The sequence below is a fragment of the Meleagris gallopavo genome, chromosome 9 (genome assembly GCF_000146605.3).
Source record: "Meleagris gallopavo isolate NT-WF06-2002-E0010 breed Aviagen turkey brand Nicholas breeding stock chromosome 9, Turkey_5.1, whole genome shotgun sequence".
Lineage (NCBI taxonomy): Eukaryota > Metazoa > Chordata > Aves > Galliformes > Phasianidae > Meleagris > Meleagris gallopavo.
In genome coordinates this window covers 16,294,546-16,318,708 of record NC_015019.2, presented here as the reverse complement: position 1 = coordinate 16,318,708, position 24,163 = coordinate 16,294,546, and the positions used below count along the sequence as shown (strand labels likewise).

Here is a 24,163-nt window from a genome sequence, read left to right as displayed (position 1 = left end):
AGGGATTTCAGCGTTCATTTTCCATTTTGACAGCATTTCTTTTCTTTTAGATTAAAAGTAGAGAGAGGCCACAGCTTAATACGTAACTCTGGATTTTTTCCCTGGCATGTGGACCAATTTTATATTCTGCACGCCAGATTGAGCTGTTGGGTATCTTCTTGTCTGCATCAGAGCTGAATGTAAATGTAGGCAATTTGGGATTAGGGCCAGCAATCTGATGCAAAGTCCATTTTTAGGAAATAAGGAATAAAATGTCAATACCTCACTTTTTCTCTCTGAAGCAAGCAGTTGGGAATGCTCAGGCTGAGCAGCTCAGATCTAAAAGCCGTCATCTGAGGTCACTTACTGGAGTAAAACCACACTTTACAGGACACTGTCACGTAACAAAGCTGACCTTCTTTTGTAATGCAGGACGCATGCAAAATCTGTTGGAATCTAGATCAATCAGCACAGTCATCAGCTGAAGATTAAATGAAAGTCACAACGATAATTGCAAATTCCTATCAGCTTCATCCTATATTACACGGTGTTGAATTTTATCCATGTGAGACTTACATCTTGGAGAACTAGTCGTGGAATTTCCATATGTGCAGCCCATAACACAGCTACTAAGACACTGCTTATTCAAGGTGCCGATTCAACCCGTTAAAATTACAAGCTTAAAACAAAGTCCTAACCAAGCAAAAGGAAAAATAGTGTTTCCACTGCATTGTTTCAATGACTTGCGGGCAGTTTCTGAAGATTTAGGCAGTGCAGCCACCCAGACGGTTTGACTTCGGCATCATGACATAGAATTTGGAAGAAAGACAACTGCATTTCACCTTCTATCTTAAGAAATGTCCTCAAATAAATCAGCTAATAGAGCTTATTAAAGCTTTTCCCCTAATAAATAAATAAATAAATAAATAAATAAATAAAGATTCCCGTTGTTCTGCTAGACACATAAGAAAACACCCTATGAAGTTACCTCTGTTAGTTTTAAAGACATCGTCCCGGCTCCTCACTAGGGTTTCCATCCCATAGACTGTAACCAAGTGACATGAGCCAAGCTCTGCAGCCCAACAAAATCCCCAAAAACTGGTAGCCAAAGGCCAAACAAAACAAGCATCAGGTTGAGTTGTCTGCAAGCACCCTCACCTCGAGCAGAATGATACTCCGGGCAGCTGTGGGTCTTGGCTACCCTTACTTCAGCTTTGCTCAAGATGGAGTAAGGCAGACCAGAATCTATCGTCTGCACTTTATTAAAAACCAAGGACTCCATGACCCTCACTGTAAAGTGAGGAGGTTGGAATTTAGGTCCCCTGCAAAACATCAGCAGTATGTCCCCTTCCTCACACCCCACTGTTAAACCTCTGAAATAAGTCTCGCAAGAACGAATCGTCCAATCAAGTATTCATGTTTGCAATTATCTTCTGTATCTACTCCCCCCTTCCTCCCACAGTAAGATACAAACACAAAATGTTCACAATCATTTCAATGGCAAGTATTTCGCTCCTCTTTCCCCTCATTCTTTACGGTGTGTAAGGTGGTGGCTTTTCAAAAGGTGGAAAATACGGTGGCGAGTACCGAGGAGGAGCGTTGGAGGACCACATGTAGCTGGGAGATGGTGACACTGACTGCGGGTCGTCCGAGAGGCCGGAGGGAGTGGAGGCTGGGAACACACTGGAATGCTGCAGGGAGGAAGCAAGAATGCTGTAACATCTCCAGTTGTGAAGGGCAGTGGTAAAACAGGATCACATTACAGAGCAGAGGAAGATTAATATTTCAAGACTCAGTTCTGCAAAGCGTGCAGACATACATGGCGAGTATCTGAATCACTCTTTGTGCTCAAGGTAAGCACAGTAACAGTGCTGCATAATGAAACTCCTGAGACCTGAAATGGAAGGAGCATTCTGGTTCTCTCCCATCGCTTCTGCTGCGCACCTGCTTGCATCTCATGTAGCCTGGACAACCAAAAACTGATGAGGCTCTCTCACATCTCAGCTTTCATATATCAGCCACCGGTAACAAACAGGCTGCAGACACTTTCTTTTTGCCCTAGTTTTTATCATCAATTAAAATAATAATAATGGCAGCAAACAATTTATTCCATCAGTAAGTAAAAAGTTTCAAAAGGTTTTACGTAGGAAATACGTACATGCCTGAAAATTACTTTGTGTTCTCCAGAATACCTTTGTTCTCCACAGTACCTTGGGTTGTATGATGCTGGGTCGTATGATGCTGGCACTGCCACAGAGCCGTGACCATGTCACGTTCTGTCAAGAAATAGGCCAGACAAATTAATTCTGAACAGGTAATGAAATACTGACACTTACATTGCTCTCCTGGCTGTACTGCACAGTAATTTTACCCCTGACAAGCATGTTCCTGGGCTGAGCCTTGCGTTCCTGACTGCCACCTGGCCCATGCTAAGGCTCACAGAGCAGCCTGGACCCAAGGCGCTGGGCCCCACTCCCAGCACTCTGCACTCCCGAGGAGAAGCACATTCCTGCTCAGAGCCAGGCACTGAGCCCCTCGTGCTGCCCTGGACGCACCTCGTCCTTTGGGTGCGGACACGCACTGCCAACTACGAGCAGGAGGCTGCAGAAGGAAGGATGCACTGTTGAGGGGCCCACAGCAGAGCAGAGCTCTCGCACCCGCCAGGCTGAGCTGCAAACAGTATTCAAGGTTGGATTTTATCTCGGCAGTGCTTTTTTGAAACCCTGCACCACCTCTCTAAAACTGACCCATGACAGCTTATTCTGTGCTATATAACCCACAAAAACCAGCTTGGTCACCTATAAGCTCACAGCAAGTCACACAGATCACTCCTGTTTGAAAGCACAGCGGGCACCAGTCAGCAAAGCCAGCCCACCAAGCATCTGAGCACTGCTGCCTGGCAACAGCCTGGGGCTGGGAGGAGAGCTGCCTTTGTTGCCTCTGCACAGCTGGCCTGGCTTCGGCATCAGGCTGCTGCCTGGCCCTGCTAATGCATCCAGCCGTTGGGAAGGCAGCGCTCATTTCCCTCTGCTAATGGGAGATCTGGGGCAGAATTTGCTGCTGCTGCTGGGGTGAAGTGAGCCCATCTGCACCCACTCACAGAAGGCAAAATGCCACGGGGCAGAGATGCACTCAGCTAACTGCCCCTGGCCACCAAACCACACTAAGGGAGGCACAGCACACAGCCTGCTGCCACCCCAGCGGGTTTCCTCCTGCCCAGTTCCTGTCCTGGCCCATTGCAAAGCCCTTGTCACCACACAGCACTCTGCCAGCAGATGACACCTGCCACAGTGCTGGCTGTTGCTAACTCCCATTGACTTGTGCTCTTCCAAAAACCAGAGAGCTAGTTCTGCCATCTTACTGTTGTGTGAGAAAGCAGAGATGCAGAGTCACAAACTCCCTAAGAAATTCAGGACATTTTTTTTTCTTGGAAAAGATGGGTGAATGACTGGGAAGTCATTCTGAATAAGGCAATTCTTGCATTAAAGGAAATGCAGCCTCTGAGAGGGACTGCAGAAGCAAGGAAGAGAGGCTGGGCCTGCTCCATGCACCACCACAGGGACAGCAGGGCAGAAGGCATCAAGGTGGCAAAGACAATGCTCAGATCAGACAAGAGAAAGAGCATCCACTACCAGAGGCCTCAGCTGATGTTCCCATGCGGGCTCCCAAATTTCCTGGAGAAAGGCAAGGCTCAGACTTAGAACAGCACCTGAAAGTGAGACCTGGCTATTTTAAATTTAGATTACCTTAATTGCTGACCAGCTTTTGTGTCAGCTCCTAAGCCAACACCTGTAGTATCACAGCAGTGAGACAAGGGGGCTTTCATCTGGTGGCTGAGATGTGAGCACTAGGAGAGCCCCAGCAGTGCTTCTGGTTGAAAAGCAGGGCAAATCCACCCATGCTGAGATCTCTGCTGGTGGGACTGCAGCACAGACAGGCACAGAATGAAACAGTGCTTATTATCAGCAGAGTGTCTGGCAAATGGACTTTGTAGAGAAGCTTGCTTAGGTAATATGCTGAGGTTAGAATCTCTACAGCAGGAAAATGTTACACAACGCTGCTGACTGCCTTGGGTTGCACTAACCTAAAAAATGAGTTAAAAATCTGTACAGATAAGTCTCAGGAATTCTGATGTTCAAATATTTCTGGGATGTTCTGACAACAGCGTTGTTCAGTGGCCTTAGCAATAAATCTAAATCTGTTTAGATGCAAGATACCTTTAATGCACAGCTCTGATGACAGTGATTGCAGACCACATCTCATATCTGACATCCAAGACCTTAAGCTCTTGTTAATTAAAAAAAGTCCCCAGCTGTGATAGTCACAAAGAAAATGTAAGATGTGAAGTTAATATCACCACTCTGGTAACATCCAGTTGAAAGAAGAGCTGAGATTAAAGAGTCTCATCTGTTTCAACAAGTGAAAACTGACATTGACAGTAGGATTCAAATGAAATCACTGTTTCTAGCAGCAAAGTTCCATGACTCAGAAGAGAGATTACAGCAGCAGTGGTGTCTGCAGGGAATGTTCTTAGACCAGCCGAAGTGCGTGGGAAAAGCAGATGAGCTTTTCAGTCAATACGTGTTTTTGAGAGCTCAAAGAGCTTTCTTCCAAAAGCTCATCTATTTCTTCCAGGCTCAGCAGTTAGCCTAATAAAAACTAGCACCTGAACACCTCACTTTGTCTTTATCATCAGTGCACAGCAAGGTGCCAGAGGCAGTGCCTATTTTTAATGTGGCCTCTACTGGTGAACAATAGGGGAAGCAGGCAGCATGCCCTACTGCCTTCTTTTCAAGGAGAGCTTGTTGTCTTAGTAAGAGAGAGTGCTGCCAAGCACCAGTGGCTAGAAGGAAAGCTTTGGTATTCTTTGTATGAACAGGAAAATTAAACTGTGTAAACGATTGAAAGACAGGCCTCCAGAGCCCTGCAGACTGCATTTAACCTTCCAACGAAAGAAGAAAACAAACTGTACCTGAAAGTCATATGCAGAGTAGGGAGGCAGGTGAGGAGTGCTGTGGTAGTAGGTGTTGTAAGATGTCACCTGTGGCCTTGAGTAATAGGACACTGTAGGATGTGCATTTTCAACCGTGCAGTTCAGCGTAGGCAGGGAAGGTGTCTGTTAAAACAAAGAGAGCATCTCAGCCACTAACCCAGACAACTTCAGTCACCAAAACCAGACAGCTGAATGAACACAGGAATATATAGAGGAGCAGAGTGTGTCTTTTAAATGGATCTCAACTCTGCCCCACAACAAACCTGGCAACAGCTTGGTGCATGCTACTACTAAAACAAAATGACTGTTCAGACTGCGTCCTCACAATCAGGAGGAAAAACACAACTAGTGCTACAAAATCAACAGCTCACAAACAACCAGCACACATTTCCTTGTAGAAGGTCAGTGCAATTAAAAGGAACATCTGGTTTAAACAAAAAGTTCATTTGTATTCACCCTGGAATTGCAACACCTCTGGGAACGTTCCTTTTGAAAACAAAGTCTACATTTCTGTTCACCTTGTCTAATTGTGTTCAGGTACTTGTTTTCAGTTTTTCCTTACAGTTCTTTCATGCCCTTCTTCCTGGCCAGACTGCAGTGATGCAAAGATCATTTGCACAGAAACACCAACAATTGTTTTCATGATTATTTTAAAAAGGCAATTTGATTTATTTGTTTTAATGCATAGAGAAACTGGTATCATCTTACCATGTCTTTAAAACCTCCAAGTATCGCTGCTGTAATGATCCCCAGGAATAGCCCCACTATGTTCAAAATTGTTGCTGACCAAAGTAAGTGGTAAAGATGGATGATGTCTTGGCAGCTGCTGACATCAATGTATTCATAGTATCCTCCAGAAATCTCTACTCTGCTGGATAGGGGAGGGGGAAAAAAAAAAATAAATTAAAAAACACACCACACAATAAAACCTAAGCACTTCCAATGGACAGTAAAATGCTATCTGCAATTTAATGATAACCTGGACCTGACAACTGAGATGGGAGCAGGGATAAAGCCTTCTAGATCCCACTCTTGTGGCATCTAAGATCTCCCTGCATGATAACAGCAGAAGAGATGGCCTGATATGTTGTGAAACAAAGAAGTCCTGCCAGCTCTACTAATATGAAACTGCCCTTGAGTCTGGATCTGCCTCTTATTTCCATCACCTGAAATCTCCAGAGCCAGCTCTTTATCCTGGAGGCTTCCCAAGGACAGATCTGACCTGGAATCACATAGAGAAACCAGTCCATGTCCCAAGGAAGGGCCACTCTGGAGGCTTCTCACAGCCACACGAGCAGCTAGATGGGAGGAATGCAGGACAGCATGGCTGGCCTCCAGCCACCAACAACATCTGTCTCAGCCTCCTCTACTTCTCGTCTTTTCCATCTCTACCATGGCTGGGCTGGCAGGATTCTTACACAAGAGCCTTCTCCTTTCCTCGTCACTCACTTTCAGCTTCTCCTTTTCTTTTTTCCCAACCCTTGCTGTAGTGACTCACTGCAGAAGAGATCGCAGTGGAGGAGACAACAATTTCAAGTCGAATCGAGGCAGAGATTAAACGAGTGGCTTGGCTGCAAAGCCCTGCTTGATAGCCTGAACGACCTGAACTAGGTAATGTGAGCACAGACTGGACAGTCTTTAACACCACAGCCTGTATGTACTGCCTGCAGAGCCCATTCTTATGCAGATGTGTAAGAGTGTACTGTTCTCAGTGAACCCTGCTTCATCATCAAGGATATTCAGCACCAAAGATAAAAGGCTTTGAAAAATACTGTAATGATAACCCTGTGTGGGGTTCAACATGAAGGGACTCGCCCAAGGTTGCTGCAGCTGGGGCTCTCAGCATTAGGAGGCATGCAAGGCTGCTGTCACTTCTCTAATTTCCACCCTATAGACAATAAAGTAGCTAACCAGCCTTGAGTGTCTGTGCCTTTTCCACCTAGATCCCAAAAGAACCAGCACCTCCTCAGTGCAAAGCACTTGTGTGGCACCAAGCAAGATTAATTCTGAAATAATTGCTTTAAAATAGGGGAAAATAGCTCAGAGGCAGAACCCTCAACCTGGCTGACTGGGAAAAAATCCACCCCGTAATACAGAACAGTTAGATTTTTCTGTTCCAATCACTTCTATGTCATTCCTCTCATTTAGGAAAAACGAATTATGTTCTGCAGATTCTTATACAGAAACAATATACTACAGAAACCAGGGATTACCCTTCCCAGCACCCAAAACCACCCTCTCCTAATAGAATCTTTTGATCTCCTACCACCACAGACAGTGATTTAAGTGGGGGCCAGCCCATGAGAAATATTAACCCTGAAACAGCCCTAGGCAAGAGCTAGCAGTAAGAAAATCATTTATTCTCTGCTGACATAGACCAGACGCTCTAAATGACTTAAGCAGTATGTGTGCTGAGGTTAGTTCAAGCACAGCAACCAGATCCAACAACAGCAAGATCACCGTGCAGGGGTGCTCTATTGGTAATCACTCTTCCAACTCATCCTTGCACAGTGCTGTGACACTCATTTATAAGCATGCAGGTAGCACTAGCTCGTGAACACTCCTCCCTGTTACTGGAATGAAGAACAAAACAATGAGGAAAATGAGGAAGAACAGTGTCCCAGTTTTCATAACTATCTTCTAAAATAAAATCCAATGAACGAGCAGTGCCAACAGATAAGGAAGGTTAGGATGAAATACATAAGGGAAAAAAAGGGAGGAAGGCCAATAATGGAAGTAATGGGAACTCTCACCCACTCTTCCAGCTGGGCTTACATGTAGTTGGCATGGTTTTAACATAATTCATGTACCCCTTTACTCCTACTTGTCCCCTTTCTGACCAGGAGTCCTTATGGCAAACAACTGTCGCTTTGGTTCCCCTCCCACAACAGCTGTCATTAATCAATACTTTGGTCCAGCATTATCCTGGCCTTTCAGAAGCCCACAAACCACCACACTGCTCGCTCTCCCCATGCCAGGAATGGTATTTCTAGCTTACTCACTTTCCACAGTTGTACAGGTCACAGCAGAAGCAGGTGTTGGTTTTTATTTTCGGTGTGCAAGGTGCACGACGTTGTGGGTGACAGACTGCCTGTGTGAATTCAGAAGAAACACAGAGTACACACGGACACAATCACCAGACAATTCCTGCCATTTGGCCTGCTCTACGTGTAATTTTGCACTTATCCAAAGATCAGTCCCAGGGAGATCTTTCTTTCCTTATCTTGCAGCACAGCTCTTATAAGAAGGCAGTCTGGGATAAAGATGCGTGGGAGTAGAGCAGATCAGCCCCATCCTTCCACCATGGGGAAGTCACAGATAAGCATGCACCTGCGTAGGAAGTGGGTTGTGCAACTCCTGCAAACAGATAAGGCATTGCTGAAGAAAGGCTTCCCCAGATGGCAAACTGGGCACGGAATTGTCAAGAGGGTGACACTAACTGAGGGAAAGATTCCCATACTGGAAAATAACTGAGAAAAGAGACTGACTGCCTGTGGGTAGTATCACCAGAGCTAACCTGGACAGTCTTTTGGCCAAAAAGAGAACGGACCCCACCAGTGCCTGGGCATAATATTTTATTTGCACCTCAAGCATTTTAAGGTGAAACATAGTTATTCCTAACTCCTCAAAAAAATGGGAGTAAACCTAGAGGGACTCTCAGCTCTGAGCACAGGCAGTCAACAGTGTCCATATGCACTAAGGTGGTGTGGCGTGAACACCCATCCTCACAGGGTTTCTCTGTGGAGAAGATACAAGCAGAAATTACTGCTGTCTGGACTCTGAATCCACATTCTGTTGTGGTAGTTTGTGTGCAGCTGAAGATTGACAGAAATCAGTGTATTTTCCTCTCTCACCCCCTCCTTTCTGCCTGCTCCTTTCCAGGCACCTCTGGTGGAGGAGAGCAGCCCTGGCTCCCAGCTGCTGCTGACTGCAGAGCTCTGGAAATGGTGGCAGCAGCCTGGTGAGAGGCTTCTGCACCTGCAAGGTGAAGCTAGCCCTGCAAGGAGGCAGCACAGCCCAACCTGCTCTCACCTCTGGTGGCGTGGTGCTCTTGGAGTAGTACTGGCATCGTCCTGCATACAGTGGCCGCAGGTCCTGCCAAAAGAAGAGCACCAGGTTTAATGCCCCAGCAAAAACCAAACCTGCTGGCCTTCGGGCCAGGCTTCAGATTGGCCCTGCTCTGCCTCAGCATCCAGCCATGGCAGGCACCACCCCAGCCCCCAAGAGCTTCTGGATGCAGTGCTGTGGGGTGCATGTCTGTGGCAGCTACGTGGGAGCAGCAGCCTCACCCAGGCAGGGCTTCTGCCCTGGGAGAAATAAATTATTCATTCATTCCTCATATTCCCAGAGGTCTCCCGGGGCCACCTGATGTGTTTCCAAGGGCTCTTCATGCTGAATCATTACAATTTATCATCGAATTGTCGGGAAATCTGTCCTTCTGGGCTCCTGAGTGAATGGTGGGAAACCTCTGGAGGATTAGGGACGGCTCAGCGCACAAACAAACACATTACCTTCTCGCTCACGGGCAGCCTGCTTCCCAAAATGCAACGCTGAATTCCCACCGCAGTGAGGCCAGGCAGTGGCAGCTCCCTCATTTGTGCACACCAGCTGTGGGGACGCGCCGTGCCCTGGCCGTCCTGCAGGCACAGGGGCCTGCTCTGTGGGTGTCACCCAGCACACAGTGCCCCAGAGGGAACGCTATGTGCTTGGGTACTGGGAGCACGTCTCTGGCCAGACGGTGACATTCTTGGGTGGTTAGGAGGTGAAGCGAGGCCAAAAGCACACCCGTTAATCAAGAGGCAGAAACCAGAGCCCTCGTTGCTCCGCCACAGACGCACAAGCATGCTGGCAGCGGGTGGGAGCGAGTGCCCACTCACATCATCACCCAGCCTGTCAGGACAGCGCCACAAATCTCAGAGCCAACCTGCGGGGCTCCACTCCACATGGCTGGGATCAGCCAAGAGTTGGATGAGCCTCATCATTTTATCAGTGCTCACACTTCACGAGTCCCTGAAAGGGGTCAGAGGTGGTCACGGCTTGCTCGTCACCAGTGGGGACCTATCACACACCTGCAGAGCACCATCTGCCATGCAAACAAACCTGGCCGTCCCGCAGCCTTTCTACTGTTTGAACAAACCAAGGCAGGAAAGAGGAGTCTGCTTTACAACAAAGAACAAAGAGCCGATGGTAACTGTGACATCCTGACATTTCTTTCATTCTGATTACAAATAAACTTAAAACGAGTCTTTTAAATCTCATTTTGCAAAAATAAATTATTTTTAAAGAAAAGCCCTACACCAACGTTGTAGGGAAAAAAAAAATCTGCAGTTCTAAGTTTCAACTTAAAACTTCAAACGGGATCATGTTTTTTTCCATTGTTATACAAATAGCTGAAGTTTTTGCATGTCCCTCTGTACTAGTGACTGGTCGTGACCGCAGTAGGGCTTGGAGCCCACTGAAATCACTTCCTGTTTGTACTGAAGCCCCTCAAAGAGCTCCGTACCCAATGGCTTCCCTCGACTACGGCACCCAGCAGTCCCGTCAGCATTAGAAGCTTCTGCTAACACAACATGCAAAGTCAGACATGCAACTGTTCCTACCTTGTCACCTGGCACCAGCTAATTCAGTAAACACATGAAGCACAGACAGAAGAACTAAAGCAATGTTTTAACATCTTAATGCTTACTGCTCATCTCAGGATATTTTTGTAAAGCTGACACATTTTTCTACATTTTACAATTTAAACCAGTATTCAGCACGTGACATGTATTTACAGAGTTGGATGTGGTCTGCTGTGGGATGTGAACACATCACCTGTTTTCCTAGAGTAAAAATACTGCAGGATTCTGGTTTTCCTGGAAGCACTTACTATGTGTCTGGCAGCAAAGACACCATCTACTATGGCACAGCAGAATGCAGCAATGACGCCAAAGCTGATGAAGACGATCGATGCAACCAGCTAAGGAAGGAAAACAAAGCAAAGCGTCATGTGCTTCTCCACAACCAAACATTCTGCGTCCTTTCCACACGGATATAGAAACCACAGTCAATAAGCCCTCAAGCAATCAATGACCCAAATGTTCGCCCTGGCTGCACAGACTGGTCTCATTGAAGTCAATGGGATGTGTGTCTCAGAAGTGCCTGTTCTCCCACGGGGGTAGAGGCAAGGCAGCAGGAACAGCACAGCTGTGCCAGACAACTTGATATTGTAATATAAGATCTTCCACGACTCCAAATTGCTAAACTTAGGCTGACCATACACCTCCTCTTCTGGCTGCTGCTTGTCCTTAACTCTTCCCCGCAGAGAAAAGAGGAATTTCTTCTCCCTGCAACCCAGAGAGCTGCAGGTGATCTGCTCATACCAATGTTCCTCTGGCCATCTCAGCCCACCAGCCACAGTGGCTTCCGTTTCTGGTACTGTCAGTTAGTTACAACGGCCATTCTGTTTCTCTGTCATAACCAGTGAAACCACAAAATGGGGGAAAGCTTCTTACAATCCCAATAAGAAGGAATGCTTTTCTACAGCTTTGGTTATTCTGTAGCAAGTTTCCCTCTGTACTTTCCTGCACTTCATGCATACATGAAAGGATATCCTCCCTTAAAAGCATAACCCTTGGAGATGGGAAGTGAGCCAAACACTTTGTACACACAATTAGGTTATTTGTCCTCTCCACTGGCAGATAGGAACTACTAACACGGTTATTTACAATGATATAGAGTTAATTATGATACTTTTATAACAGCCTCATTAGGATCCAAGGATCCAGTGTCAGAAATGGGTTTGCTGCCCTCGCATATGCCAGTTTCCTCTCCCTGATCTGGAGAAAAAGAAGCCTGAAGTCAGCTACACTGAGTAGCATTCAGACAAGACAAACTGGGCTTGGATAACGTAGGAACCCTAAAATAGGCGGGTTCCGCTCTGAAGTTGCCTTTGGACAACGTTACAGCGACACAAGGTTTGTGAAGCTGGTAGTAATGGCTTTCCTATGGCATGAGCGGCTGTCACACAGCATCAGAAAGTGCTGACTTTTAGCTGGCAGAGCACGGACCACGCAGCTCCCCAAAAGGCAGGGCTGCCCTCAGTGCTGGCACCACCATGCTCTCCCTTGCTCTGCTGAGTGCAAGGCGCAGACACGCGGCACGAAAGCCAATCTGCTGGGGTGGGAGAAAGGGGAGCTGGCTATTTCTGTCTGCAGACTGGAGAGAATTCAGACTCGGGTCAGTTCTCCCTTTGGCCAAGTTGGCACTCTCAGGTCCTCGTGCTCCCCAGCCGCCTCCTGGGCAGAAACAGGCACAGGAACATGGCTGCAGAAGTTGCTTTTAGCTCATCCTGACATCACCATGAGTGACTGAGTAATGAGCAATGCACTCTGTCTTAAAGAAAGGCTCCGCTGAAGTCCACAAAAAATAAAAGCATTCTGCACTGCCTGTGGTACTATGGAAATATATAATGGGCAAGACTGCCCACTGTAAAATTAAGCATCCCTGGGTGAAGCAAGACATGAATAAAATATGGAGATCATGAGCAATAGCTACTGCGTGTCCTCTACAGTCAGGGCAGACTCACGCCAGACTGCAAACAGGCAGCAGTGATGCAATCCTTGCAAAGCTGGGTCACACATGCTTTTTAGGACACAACGATAGAGAGATGAGAATAACAGACATTGGTTATCTAGGGCTTTTTGGAATTAAACAAACAAGCCAGGTCAGAGCCACGCTGTCATTTACAGAATCAGAGAATGGCCCAGGTTGGAAGGGACCCCAAGGATCATGAATCTCCAACCCTCCTGCCACAGGCAGGGCCACCAACCTCCACATGTAATACCAGACCAGGCTGCCCAGGCCCCATCCAACCTGGCATTAAACACCTCCAGGGATGGACGGGCATCCACAGCCTCTCTGGGCAGCTGTTCCAGCACCTCACCACTCTCACAGTAAAGAACTTCCCCTGATATCCAACCTAAATCTTCCCTCCCTCAACTTCAAACCACTTCCCCTCATCCTGCTGTTACCTACCCTTTCAAAGAGTTGATTCCCTTCCTGTCTGTAGGCTCCCTTTAGGTACTGAAAGGCTGCAATGAGGTCACCCTACAGCCTTCTTTTCTCCAGGCTGAACAAGCCCAGCTCCCTCAGCCTGTCTTTGTAGGGGAGGTGCTCCAGTCCCCTGATCATCTTTGTGGCTCTCCTCTGGACCCTCTTCAACAGCTCTCTGTCTTTCTTGTACTGAGGGCTCCAGACCTGGATGCAGTACTGCATGGGGCCTCACAAGAGCAGAGTAGAGGGGGACAATCACCTCTCTGTCCCTGCTGGCCACCCCTGTTCTGATGGAGCCCAGGATCCCATTTGCTTTCCGAGCTGCAAGAGCACACTACTGGCTCATGTTCAGTTTTTCATCCATCAGGACCCCCAGGTCCTTCTCTGCAGGGACTCAAGGTCCGCTCCTTCCAGTCTGTGTGGATGCCTGGGATTCCTGTGGCCCAAGTGCCAAACCTTGCACTTTGTTGTGTTGAACCTCATTAGGTTCACCCGGGTCCACCTTTCAAGTTTGTTGAGGTCCTTCTGAATGGCTTCCCTTCTTTCCACCGTGTCAACCGCACCACTCAGCTTGGTGTCATCAGCAAACTTGCTGAGGGTGCACTCGATTCCGTCATCAATGTCACTGATAAAGATGTTACAGAGCACCGGTCCCAAGACAGAGCCCTGGGGATGCAGCTCGTTAATGGCCTCCACCTGGACATAGAGCCATTGATCACCACCCTCTGTCTGCAGCCTTTCAACTAATTTCTTATCCATCGAGTGGTCCACCCATCAAATCCACGTCCCTCCAATTTGGAGATAAGGATATGGTGGGGGACCATGTCAAAGGCCTTGCTTATGTCCAGGTAAATGACATCAGTCGCCTTTCCCTTGTCCACCAATGCTGTCACTCCATCATAGAAGGCCACCAGATTGGTCAAGCATGACCTTCCCCTGGTGAAGCCGTGCTGCCTGTCTCATATCACACGCTCATTCCTCATGTAATCAAGTATATCATCCAGGAGGATCTGTTCCATGATCTTCCCAGGTACAGAGGTGAGACTCACCGGCCTGTAGGTCCCTAAGTCCCATTCTTATATACGGGAGTGATGTGACCCTTCCTCCAGTCATCCAGAACCTCACCTGACAGCCACAACTTTTCAAAGACGATGGAGAGTGCCTCGGCAACCACCTCAGCCAGCTCCTTCAGAACGCTGGGATGCACACCATCCGGCCCCATAGACTTGTACACACTCAGTCTCATGAGGCGGTCTCGGACTTGCTGTGCCCTTACAGTGGGGGGGATTTACTGCCCCGGTCCCAACCTAGAGTTTTAGGGATGCAGGGCTCAAGGACACGAGAAGTATTAGAATCCTGGCTGCCAGTGAAGACTGAGGCAAAGAACTCATTCAGTACCTCCACTTTCTCTTGAAGCCAGTTCTCCTTTTACATTTACCAGAGGAGGTACACTCATTTTGGCCTGTCTCTTCTGGCCGATGTATCTGTAGAATGACCTTATATTGTTTTTACATCCCTCATCAAGTTCAGTTCTGCCTGTGCCTTGGCTTTCCTGATCTCAGTTTGCAAGTCTGGGTGGCATCCTTGCATTCTTCCCAGGTGACGCACCTTTGTTTCCAGAGCTTGTACGCACCTTTCTTTGCCCTCAGTGTGCCCAGCAGGTCCGTGCTGAGCCATGATGGTTTCCTGCTTCCTCTGCTCGCTTTCTTATTCAGAGGGGAGGAGAGCTCTTGTGCTCTGAGAAAGGCATCCTTGAAGAGTAGCCAGCTTATTTACCGTCAGTTACGTGTGAAATGGATTGGTATAAGGTAACGATTGCTCAACCAGGCTCTGACCTGCTGCTATTACACAGTGAGCGAGAGGCTTAGAAACCCTACAAGGACAGACGGAACAGGATGTTCTCTTCTTCCAGTCAGGGCAAAAAGAGCAAAAAATAGCCACCGGGAAGCCCACCCACCCACACCCTGTCTGACTCTGGGAAAGAAAGGTTTCCTCTCCTGCAGGATCTGTCCCACCTCCTCCCTGCTGCCAGCACCATGCTCTGCGGGGATTACATTTCTAGCAAAGCAAAGGGCAGCCCAGTACATGCAGGAATTTTTCCAGACTCCCTTGGCCAAGCTTGCCTTAGCCCTGGTTAGCAGCAGACACTGCTAAGCATCCATGAGTCCCCCTGCACAGGAAGTTCCACTGCTGCAAAAGCAGGCAACACTGGTGAGTGAGCAGGACAGGCTGCAGGGTCAGACAGCTGCAGCACCATCCCCCTGTGCCATCTCACATTGGGAAGACCTGCAGGAGCCTTGCCACTAAGGTGTGGGGCAGAGTTTGTACGGAGACTGCAGCTGCTGATGCTCCATGCTCTACAGCTGCTGCCTTCAGCACAGGTGAGAAGAGAGAGGGTTGTGAAACAGCACCTGCAAGACATGGCTAGGGGACATAAGAGACAAAAAAACCACACACAGGTCTCCTAAGCTTATCAAAGAAGGCAATCTGGGGTGCTCTGTCCCCATTGCACAAAGATTCTCAGCATAAGAAACCCTCCTTGCAGTGTGAGGAGAGAACCAGAGAGTAATGGTTTGCATACCTGGCTTCTTCCGTGCTTCTCACACCCCAAATGCAGCTCTATTGCACAAAAAAAAATTCCTGCTTCAAGAGATGTTTGAAAACAAGGAATAGAAACACGCACATCAATTAGCAACTCTGGAGATGTTGGCTGCTTTGCAGTTATATCAATATTGATTCTTTTCATCGTGTCACAGTCTCAAGTCATTCATTCTCCAAGAGCAGAATTTTCTATCCCAAGCAGAGAGCTCTGAGCACTCAGCCTCAGACCTGGCTTTCTGAGGGCCCTCTGCTGGCTTTTCCCCTCCAGTCTCTGGGTTGGTTGTTTGATCTCCTTCTCTGTCCTTTGCTTGGATTAGAATGTGGCCAAAAGCAGTCTTCACAGAGCTTCAAGCCTCCAGGAATTTATTTTAAAAGATTTAAAATAAATGTATTATACCTAGGCTATTATGTGTCACATACTGTGACAGCTCAACATAAAATGTGCTGGGTATAAGTCTATGAAGTGCCAAGTATCCTGAAATCTCCAAACACTCTATTTCAAGCCCTTGAAAAATCCCACTGAGTTCAATGAGACTGTCTGTAGTCACTTTGTGCTTCTTTGAGCATTTTCTCAAATTTAGAAAAATATCTGGGTTAACAGCCTGGTTCTCCTGGGCTGCCAGGAACCATCTATAGCTCTCATGAGGCATGCAATGCTAGCCTGGAAGGGTTAGGAAAACCAATAACATTCTTCACACACAGAATTTGAATTAGTCTTAAAAAACAAACAAACAAAAAAACCCTCTGCATAATGAACTTACCATTTGCCTTTTGTTCTCTATCAAGTTTGATCCAATTATTCCAAGAAATGACCCAAAACCAAGCTGAAAGACAACATATTGTTAGCATTTAGATCAGGAAGACACCCAAAGTATTTCACATACAGACAGAACATAAATCCAGAAGCACAAAAAGCACACTGACTTCATGAGCACTCTTCCCTCAGCAAGGAAGTTAGTGGAGTCTCCCACTAGCTGGGACTGTCAAGCATACCCCTCATGTAACACCAAAAGCATGTGCAAAAACCAAAAGGATGAGTTCTGTCTCCAGCACCCTCCCTGGTAATGCTCAGAAATGGGTGGATGAGGACATGGACTGCTGCCTTGGAAACTACCCTACCAACATTCAGTAGCCTTCAGATGCAGATCTAGCAGGACACCACCAGCAATCTCAGGACCAGACTCTGATAACCTCACCAAGGATGTGAGCAATCACCTAAGTTTTCAGCTCACAGTTTCTTGATACAAAGTATGAAATAAAAGAGGATACTGAGGAAACAGGTTTTTTGGCACCTTCTACTCCTCCCTCAGTTGCAGGAGTGATGCTTCATCAGCTTGGGTCTTTTACCAGAAACTCACATCAGCCCAGCTAACAGAAGGAGCTACTCCAGCAAAAGTATCTCTTCCTCTTGCTGACAACTTTGCTTTCATTTCAGCTCAGCAAAGCCAGTTAGGAGCAGCTTTCCACCCCATTTCTCTATGGCCATAAGCTATTTAGCTAAGGTGGAGAAGTTTCTAGGACACAGCACACCTCAACCAGGCTAAAAACAGGGAACTGTGCACTACAGAGGAAGATCCAGAAGTGCTTCTGTAAGGGTCACAATCAGAAAGGTCTTTTATCAGTGCGTAGCACAACTCTTGAGTTGGCAAAGAGAAATGCTGGGAAAGTCCTACAATTGCTATTGCTACTATTCAGCAGGCTACAAAGTCATTTGATAGATGAGGGTGGTAAAGACCTGGATAAGAAAGCTAAGTAACTGAACAACTCCTGAGGAAGCAGAGTAAGGCACAAATAAGCTGCAGTGACTCAAGAACAGGCTAAGTAACCTGGACTCGATATTTAAGATGTCAGAATGGAAAGCAAAGCTTTAACAAACCCAGTACTAACAAGGAGAGGCACGAGCAGAGCTTAGCAGGTACATGATGAAGTTGGTGTCAAATCTTACCTTGCTCAGCTTAATCCCTGTAAAATTTGGTGCCGACACCAGAGGCAGCAAGGGCTGCAGTCTCCAGCAGCAGGGGATTAAAGTCAAGCAGGTGACCCAGCTTCTGCTTCCCACCTATTCTGTCTGAGCTGCACCCTGAGCTCTCAGACTGCTGTCCCCACATCAGAGACCAGCTACCATGGTGTGAAGCGCAGCAATGACGCCCGGCACTGCTCAGTATCCTGGCTGCAGGCAGGTGGGGAAGACAACTGGGGGGCTGCTGAGCTGCCCCTGGGTTGGTCCCTTATTATTTTATTCAGCCTGAGCAAACAACCATCCTCATCTTCCCTAAGTAAGGGGAGTCTTAAAGTTCAATTTCAAGTCCAAAGATCAGCAATCCAGGCATTACAGAGAGATGGATCCTGGTAATATTTTCAGTCTGGTGATATCCAGCAGCAGGGAAGTTATTTGGTAATGCAATCCTAATGGAAACACTCAAGAAAACCATTCTGTGCCCTTTAAACTTGATCCAACACATTTAAGAGAAATGTGCACATGGCACTTCAGAGCAGCCACAAAGCAAAAGGTGAAAGACTTGACATGATTCAGGATAATTCAAAAAGAAGAAATTAGAGTGATCCATTACCTCTAATGGGCGAAGATAAATCAGTGGATTCTCATCCTGAATTAATGGGAAAAAAAAAAACAGAAACAAAAAAACCGTTCTTCACCAGAGACCTTAGTAATGTGCATCAATTATGTCATTGTTATCTGCTGGTGGATAGGATTGTCTGAAAGGACAACAGAATACAAACAAAAATGCTTTTCCAGAGGAAAGCCCCAGATCAACTTGCTTGACAAGGAACCACTAGAGAAGAGGTTTTGCCAGTAAAAGTCTAAGAAAGATCTATCATTAACACCAATGCTTGAAGCTGTTCTAACTTGGGGAGAGCACTTGTACCACACAGATGGCCTTTAACGAGGAAAAGCAAAGGAGACATTTGAGAGCCATGTTCTGTCCGTGGCCTTCACAGAGGCACTGTCCCCTTCCTGAATGTGGCTGCCTCGCAAAGAGCTGTGACAGATGTGGCCACTGCTGGGCACTTGCCTTCTGTGCCTGCCTAATGGTTACTCCTGCCTGCTGAGCATTACCGTTGCAATCCAGACTTCCCAAGCCTGGATCAGTCATCCACAGTTGATGCTATTTCACATGGAGGCACAGTTGAAGGGTTCACAGAAGTAGCTGCGAAGGGATCCGTGGTCAGGGTTGAGGGTGACAGTTGCCTGGCTACAGACATGCCATCATGTCCTCAGCTCCAGCTCTTTCAGATGCATCAGTGAGGAACTGCACTATTTGTGGGAAAAAAAAAAGAAAATCCCCCTGAAGGATGGAAGGTCTCCAGTGCCTACTTCGGTTCTTCCTCTGGAGCAGAGGCCAGGGGGATCCTATCTCCCTGCAGACAGATCCTTCTCTGCTTGGCCAAGACAGGAGATCAAAGCAGGGCAGGAGAGAGCATCAGGCCAGGAGTGCCCTGGAGGCCAGATGGCACAGCACAGATCTGCTCTTAGAGAAGCCTGTGCCAGCCAGATGACACTGACAGCATGCATATAGAGCCATCACATCCAGGGCAGCTGCTTGCCACCCAGACTGCCACAGGGCTGCTGCGTGACTGCAGACGGAGCTTCCCGCTCTGCTTGCTCACTCACTTTGTGACCCTGGGCTGAGGGGCACTAAGCTAGACTACACCAGAGCGTTGCGGTTCCTTGGTTCCTTATCCTCACCAACGCAGTGCAGCACCATGGTGGCACACAGAGGCCCCTGGGGTGGGCGTGCACAGTCCCCACAGTGGTACAGAGCTGGTGCATGCTGCAGAAGTCACCGCTCAGGGACACCTCCCCAGCAGCCCCAGTGGGCCCCCTCAGCACAGCAAGGGAAAGGGCCCAGCTTGTTACAGAGCATCAGCTGCTTTCAGTGCCTACCGAAGCATCCATCGACAAACGGGAACATTTTCCTGTTTGGAAGGCCAGGTAAGGCTGTCACGCATTTCCACACAGCAGATTAATGGACCGAGGGGAAAACTGGTGAAGGGCCTACACACAGAGGCAGGCTGCCTCCACCTGCCCAAGCGCAGGAATTCATGAAACTGTTGAGCAGAGTGAGTTTCAGGAAAGATGTAAGCGATGCTGACGCTGCTGGAGCACAAATAGCAAGGGAGATGTCACGGGGCTGCGCACAACAGCCTGCCATCTGCGGCGCTCCCAGGGTTGCTCCAGGCAGAGGCCTGCACACTGACAGTGCGGGGAGCTGGGAGCCAGCCTGCCATCCTGCTCAGCACCTTTCCTCACTGCTTCTCTTTTTAAAACATCAGGTCTAAATGCAGAGTTACTGGGACAAGCCAGAAAAACGATCCTAAATCAAAGAGACTAATGCTGTTGGTAATAACATTCCGCACAAAGGGCTGCAGAGGGGCTTTCTTCAGTTGTAGAATAGCTCGTCCACAGAGAAGTAAAAGCTTCCCAGAAATCGGCTGTGCACAGTAAATAAACCAGAGAGCAAGAAAGCAAAAACAGCTCTCTGCTTATCTGAGCTGGCTTTGAGCCTCCAACTTTGAGGCTCTGAACCCAACTGTGCAGCACCCATGGCTGTCACACTAGAAACTTCAAGCTGGAGGGCTGCAGCCACACTCAGCTCCCAAGAGCCAAAAGTAGCTGCAGCTTGGTCCTTTTTGTGCTCCCTTACAAGATGCCTCAGACACGCACAGCAACAGACCAGGATGTGCTGTCCAGCTCATGCAGTGCTGGGCTGGGATGGACATGAGATACTCTCCCCACATACTTCTGCAAAGGGCTGTACTATGCTGGCAGGAATGCTGGGCACCAGCGGGCTTCTCTGGCTTAAGCTATCTGAAGCTACAATAGCCCGTTTTCATTTGTTGATTTAAAGAAAAATAAAAATCAATGCATTAGCTGCTTTGACGTGGATGCTCTGCCTGCAAGTTGCCAGAGCAGTTCTTGCGGAAACAAGTGTTGTTGAACACTTCTGCAAGGGAACTTTAGACCGTAAGTTCACACGAGCAGTATCTCACAACTGGACTTGATGATCTTTGTGGGTCCATTCAGATGGAACACTATCATTGTAAGATCTAGACTCCCTGCTGTTCCTGGCACCTCTGGTCCTGTCTGGCTGGGGTTAATCTGATGCATGCAAACAAAGTACTCAGGTTGCTTTGACTGATGTAAGACCTATTTATCTGTCTCGATTCTAGATCAAAAGCATGTAATTACCTAAGCTCTGGGGAAACTGCCACTTGACTGGATGGGATTTTTGCATGGGAATGAGCAGCAGGTGCAAAATAATAATAAAACAAATAAACCAAATGGCAATGAAGTAGCTGAGCATACATTAGTATTCAGAACAAGATCACCCTTTATAACATTTGCAGCATCACAAGGGACTTTGTAGGCAATACGTTTTCTAGACCTACCTAGGAGTTCTATACTTACAATAACCCCTGGGTAATAACCTCCAACAGTCACATTTTGGGTTCTTGTTGTAGCAGCTAGGCCCACCGTTAGAATTAATACTGACACAATGAGGAGAGTCACAGTTACGTAGAGGGAATTTCTTTTTCTTCTATTGAATGACCCTAAAAACACACATATACAACAGAATTTGCTAATTCCATCTGGGGACAGTCATGGTATCACAGACTTTTTCCTCCCACCACCAACCATGTTACAGTGAATTTCTTTTCTTGGTTTTGGCCGCCTCTTTTCACCTTCACTAATGTGGTTTATCAATCTCTACTAGGATACCTGAAGATGCATTTACATATCACTGTTCGGATGTGGATGAAGAGATCCTTAAGAACCATAACTTTGCAAAGCTCATTTAGATACAGTAGATCCTCCTTGGGACAACTGAGCTAATGAGAAACACTACCACAAGGCACTCATTTCTTTTCTGGTCTGTCTGCTTGCGTTAAGTCAAACAGCCATACTGTACGCCACTTGTTTTGGGGAGGGAAATCTTGGCTGTAAACATGTCACAAGGAGTCCACAGTTCTCCAAATAAAGTCACAGCTACTCCTCCTGCAGCAGCAACCTCTACTTTCAGCAAGGACCAGGTATTTTTAGATGTTTGAATAATGAATTGTGGATTAGGGAAACTCATATGCAGCTGCCTAATTCTGGTTTCTTTCTTTTTCTTTTTTTCTTTTTTTTTTGTTAAATGTATTTATAGATCTCCCAAATGAGCATAAATATAAAATAGTGATCCCATCAGACAAGAGAAAAGCTAGCTTCCATCTTATGCTCAGCAACATCTGCAGGGGTGCTTATTCAGTGCCTATTCTGCAATCTTTAAATCACTTTTCAGAACAATCCTTTTGATTCTATGTCATACATTATGTAAACACAACCCAGTAGAAGTGAGCAGCTGGCACAGCAATGGGCTGTAATGGTTCCCTGCTGCCCCGGGCTGCGCCTGCTGCTGGGGAAACTCCAAATCACAGCCCACAGCGTGGGGCTCCTCAGAGCACCCACGGAGCAAGCAAACATTTCCCCACTCCAGAGGCTCCCAAGCGGTGTGTGCACATCTCCAGCTGCACCTCAGAGGGTACTTAGAAGCAGGGCAGGGATGCGCCCCAAGAGAGCACAGGGCTGCCTTTACTCCTGCCAAGCATATTCCCTAAAGCAAGTCACCCATGGGACACCCCACCTGAAGCACGCAGGCTCCTTGGCAGCTGCAGAGATAAATACATAACTCAGCTGGGTGGAGAGGGCTTGGCCAAGACCAACACAACTGCCCTGCCCACATTTGCCAAAGACAGGAGTCCCTCAGGCCCCAAAGGCAGCTTGCTGTCTTGAAAATGTGCATCCCAGGTGCCTACAGCCTCTTTTGTAGGTGTGAATGTATCTGCAGCAAAGCTACCTATGTCATGTGCCTTCATCCCAGCAGCCATGCTGATACACCTAGGCACAAATCAGTTCCCTCTCCTCAACACCCACCACAGGGTGCCCTCACCAAACCGCTCCATGGGCTGCATGGTGCCATCAGCCACACAAGGCATTGCACCAGGAGGTGCAGTGCAGGAGCGGTGTGCAAGGAAAGGAGCATCCTGATGACCCATTGGTGTTTCCAGGAGGAAACACCGCTGCAAGCTTCCCGCTGGTGCTCCTAAGTGGAGTTGTAACTGTAGCACGGGGACATCCCAAGGACCAAAAGCAAGGAGCTCTTAGCTACAATTAGTATCTAGGCAGCTAAACAAGTAACTATTGGAACAGCCCAGGCAGCACCTTTAATCAGCACTCTCATTTTACTCCCCCAAACACGAGAATAAGCTAGTCTATAGACCTAGACTTCTCTATGTTACAATCCATGAAGACTCAGTAAAGCCTTTGACACTGTCCACCACAACATCCTTGTGGAGAAGCTGGCCGTCCCTGGTCTGGATGGGCATATGCTCTGCTGGGTGAAACACTGGCTGCATGGCCAGGCCCAAAGAGTTGTGGTCAATGGAGTTAAATCCAACTGGCTGCCAGTCATGAGCAGTGCCCCTCAGGGCTCGGTACTGGGGCTGCTTCTATTTAACTTCTTCATTAATGAACTTGGCAAGTGTATTGAATGCACCCTCAGTAAGTCTGCAACAACACCAAGTTGGGAGGGAGTGTTGATCTGCCTGAGGGGAGAAAAGCACTCCAGAGGGGCCTGGATAGACTGGAGCAATGGACCAAGGTGAACTGTATGAGTTTCAATAGGGCCAAGTGTCGGGTCCTGCATTTTGGTCACAACAATCCCAGGCAACCCTACAGGATTGGGGACGAATGGCTGGAAAGCTGCCTGATGGAAAGGGACCTTGGTGTGCTGATGGGCAGTTGGCTGAATGTGAGCCAGCAGTGTGCCCAGGTGGCCAAGAAGGCCAATGGCATCCTGGCTTGTATCAGGAATGCTGTGATGAACATGCTGGTGAAGGGCTTGGAGAATATGGCCTATGAGGAGAGACTGAAGGAACTGGGGCTGTTCGGTCTGGACAAGAGGAAGCTGAGGGGAAACCTTATTGCTCTCTTCCAATATCTGAAAGGTGATTGCAATGAGAGCAGGGCTGGTCTCACTGGCAACAGGACGAGGGTAAATGGCAGTTGGACTCGATGATCTTTAAGGTCTTTTCCAGCCTGAATGATTTTATATCCCACACTTCTGTTACCTCCCAAACACCAGCGCTTCTGCAGTGCTCCAGGACACCTAAATGCACCGCGGCCACTGACCTGCTGACCCCCACAAAGTGAGAGGTAAGCGCTTCTTGCACAGCCGGGGTCCTTACAGCGGGCCGTGCAGGGCGACCCTGTGGGGCGGGATGAGTGCGGGGTGACAGCAAACACTTAGCCCGAAGCACACTGCCTGTGCGTTTCACAGAATCACAGAATGGCCAGGATTGGAAGGGACCTCAAGGATCATGAATCTCCAACCCCCCTGCCACATGCAGGGCCATCAATCTCCCCATTTAATACTAGACCAGGCTGCCCAGGGCCCCATCCAACCTGGACTTGAAGACCTCCAGGGACGGGGCATCACTGACATTTTCACGTTATCTCCTAGCTCACAACCGAGGCGCACACCGAGAACACCGACC

The 24,163-nt window shown here is 47.8% G+C and overlaps 1 protein-coding gene across 5 annotated transcripts; it reads right to left on the bottom strand.

The window, feature by feature from the left end:
- Positions 1–39: 39 nt before the first annotated feature.
- TMEM255A (transmembrane protein 255A) lies at positions 40–19,059 on the bottom strand. 5 transcript variants are annotated; one of them, XM_019618306.2, is made up of 8 exons: positions 18,684–19,059; positions 16,369–16,431; positions 15,588–15,625; positions 9,005–9,067; positions 7,975–8,063; positions 5,681–5,843; positions 4,952–5,095; positions 40–1,670 (listed from the first exon to the last, which is right to left on the bottom strand). In XM_019618306.2, the coding sequence occupies exons 1-8, from the start codon at positions 18,718–18,720 to the stop codon at positions 1,512–1,514; spliced, it is 756 nt and encodes a 251-aa protein (XP_019473851.1). In that variant the 5' UTR covers positions 18,721–19,059; the 3' UTR covers positions 40–1,511. The 5 variants fall into 5 exon arrangements, with proteins under 5 accessions (XP_019473851.1, XP_010713760.1, XP_019473850.1 ...); XM_010715458.3 differs by lacking the exon at positions 15,588–15,625 and adding an exon at positions 10,842–10,931 and having other exon boundaries at positions 18,684–18,707; XM_019618305.2 differs by lacking the exons at positions 15,588–15,625; positions 16,369–16,431; positions 18,684–19,059 and adding an exon at positions 10,073–10,832 and having other exon boundaries at positions 5,681–5,840.
- Positions 19,060–24,163: the final 5,104 nt, after the last annotated feature.

Excerpts from the sequence above, each read along its gene's own strand:
- TMEM255A (XM_019618304.2), bottom strand. The coding sequence starts at position 10,231 with ATGAGATTTAAAAGACTCGTTTTAAGTTTATTTGTAATCAGAATGAAA. Across the intron at positions 8,064-9,004 it reads AGAGCACCACGCCACCAGAG|GCAGTCTGTCACCCACAACG; the intron begins GTGAGAGCAGGT and ends GAATTCACACAG. Across the intron at positions 5,096-5,680 it reads TTGGAGGTTTTAAAGACATG|ACACCTTCCCTGCCTACGCT; the intron begins GTAAGATGATAC and ends TTGTTTTAACAG.